Source organism: Aptenodytes forsteri, unplaced genomic scaffold (genome assembly GCF_000699145.1).
Source record: "Aptenodytes forsteri isolate BGI_AS27 unplaced genomic scaffold, ASM69914v1 Scaffold83, whole genome shotgun sequence".
Taxonomy (NCBI): Eukaryota; Metazoa; Chordata; class Aves; order Sphenisciformes; family Spheniscidae; genus Aptenodytes; species Aptenodytes forsteri.
In genome coordinates, this window is record NW_008795371.1 from 1,655,565 (window position 1) to 1,657,107 (window position 1,543).

General features: G+C 47.1%; 1 protein-coding gene across 1 annotated transcript in view; it reads right to left on the reverse strand.

Moving 5' to 3' along the window:
* CHRFAM7A (CHRNA7 (exons 5-10) and FAM7A (exons A-E) fusion) overlaps window positions 1-462 on the reverse strand; it is a 42,878-nt gene extending 42,416 nt beyond the window's left edge. Inside the window, exon 1 of the mRNA XM_019472375.1 lies at window positions 321-462. Coding sequence (XP_019327920.1) covers window positions 321-338 — 18 coding nt within the window. The 5' untranslated portion in view covers window positions 339-462. The remainder of the gene's footprint in view (window positions 1-320) is intronic.
* Between the last annotated feature and the right edge of the window lie 1,081 nt (window positions 463-1,543).

Genomic DNA, 1,543 nt, shown 5'->3' on the forward strand with positions numbered 1-1,543 from the left:
CCCTCCCCCCCCAGACTACACTTCTTGTTGGTTCTAAGAACAGTTAAGGATTCAAAAGGCAAAGTATGCAGTTTGAGCTTCACTTCCAAGTATTTCATACTGCTAAGAAGGTTGGGAAATATTGACAAGAGATCTAAGAAAGAGGCAAACTTTACTTTTAAGTTTACTTCTTTAAAAAGGCAGTCAAAATTTGGCATTGTGTCTTGAATTATTTGTGCTTTCCAATATCTTGCAGTCTTCCTTCGCTATCACAAATCTTCACTCTAGGAAGGAAACATCCACCCTTTTAAAGAAAGTTTCCTAGAAGGTTACAGACTCACCACATCCATGATCTGCATGAGGCTGAGAGTGAAATAGACAGTGAGCGGCTGGGAATCATTTGCAACTGGTCGCTCCAGAGGGTTGTAATTTTTCAGCAGCTCCTTGTAAAGCTTCCTTTGGAACTCTCCTTGCAGGGACTCTTCGGACACAGGAGTAAATAGATAAATAATTAGGATTCTACATCAGAAAGTAAAGCTAGGACATAAGCTCTTTTCCTGCTATCAGATACTATGTATCTATTATTTTACCTGCTGCATTCGCAGAAAAATGCTGCTGTAATTCATATAGTTCATTAGCTACTACAACAAAATCTTATCACAAATGTATCGCTCTTTCTTTTCATCCCAGCCTGTAAGGGGGATTCCCTCTTTGATCATTTCTTGGCTGGCCAGGAGTGATAAATTCTAAATGCTAATGATTCTTTGTCAACATATGCACCCTTGGGTCCAGCAGCAAGAAGTGATGAAGAGGAAATACACTACCTGTATTTTGACACCTGTCCTGGCATAGCTATAACCAGAAAAGCAGAACACAGATACGGCAGAGGGCATCAGCAAGCCAATGGGAGAAAAATGGCCACAGGTTAGACTGAATCCTGCTCTCAGACTGCTTCAGACTGAGAACTCTTTGGGGCAAGTATTTCCCACTTTGTTCTCTGTTCATGCAGCTATGAATAAAGTGGGGGTGCAGGCTCCCTGGCAGAGATGATAGGCACTACATTAATATACATAGTAGTATTCAGGGATTTCTGTCCTCTTTACACCTTAAATCCAGGGAGGGTCTTTATTCTGCCGTTTTTCTATGGAGGGAGAGGGAGCAGGCCCACATGGATGGAGCAGAGTAGCAGACCAGGGACAGAGGCAGTTTCAGAATGAAAGGAAATGTGGGTCACGGTAGGAACAGGTCCTCTGGATGCGAGCCCTCCTGTCCCCACTCCAGACGGACTTTCCTCTTCCCTGTTTTCTAGTCCTGAACTCCCCCCACAAAAAGCCACCGTCTCTGCCCTGAAGCAGCTACCATTCAAGTGCCTTGACGGAGTTTGCTCCCCCATCCCCATTGCTCCGTCCATCTCCCATGTCCCTTTCCGGCAGCTCCCAGCGCTGGCAAGCCCACAGAGCGGCCCGGGACAGAGGACAGCCCCCAGCCGCAGCGGCAAGACGTGGGGAGAGGGCTGAAAGGGACGGCGAAGGGCCGGGGACCCGCCGTGCCGCGGAGGACCCGG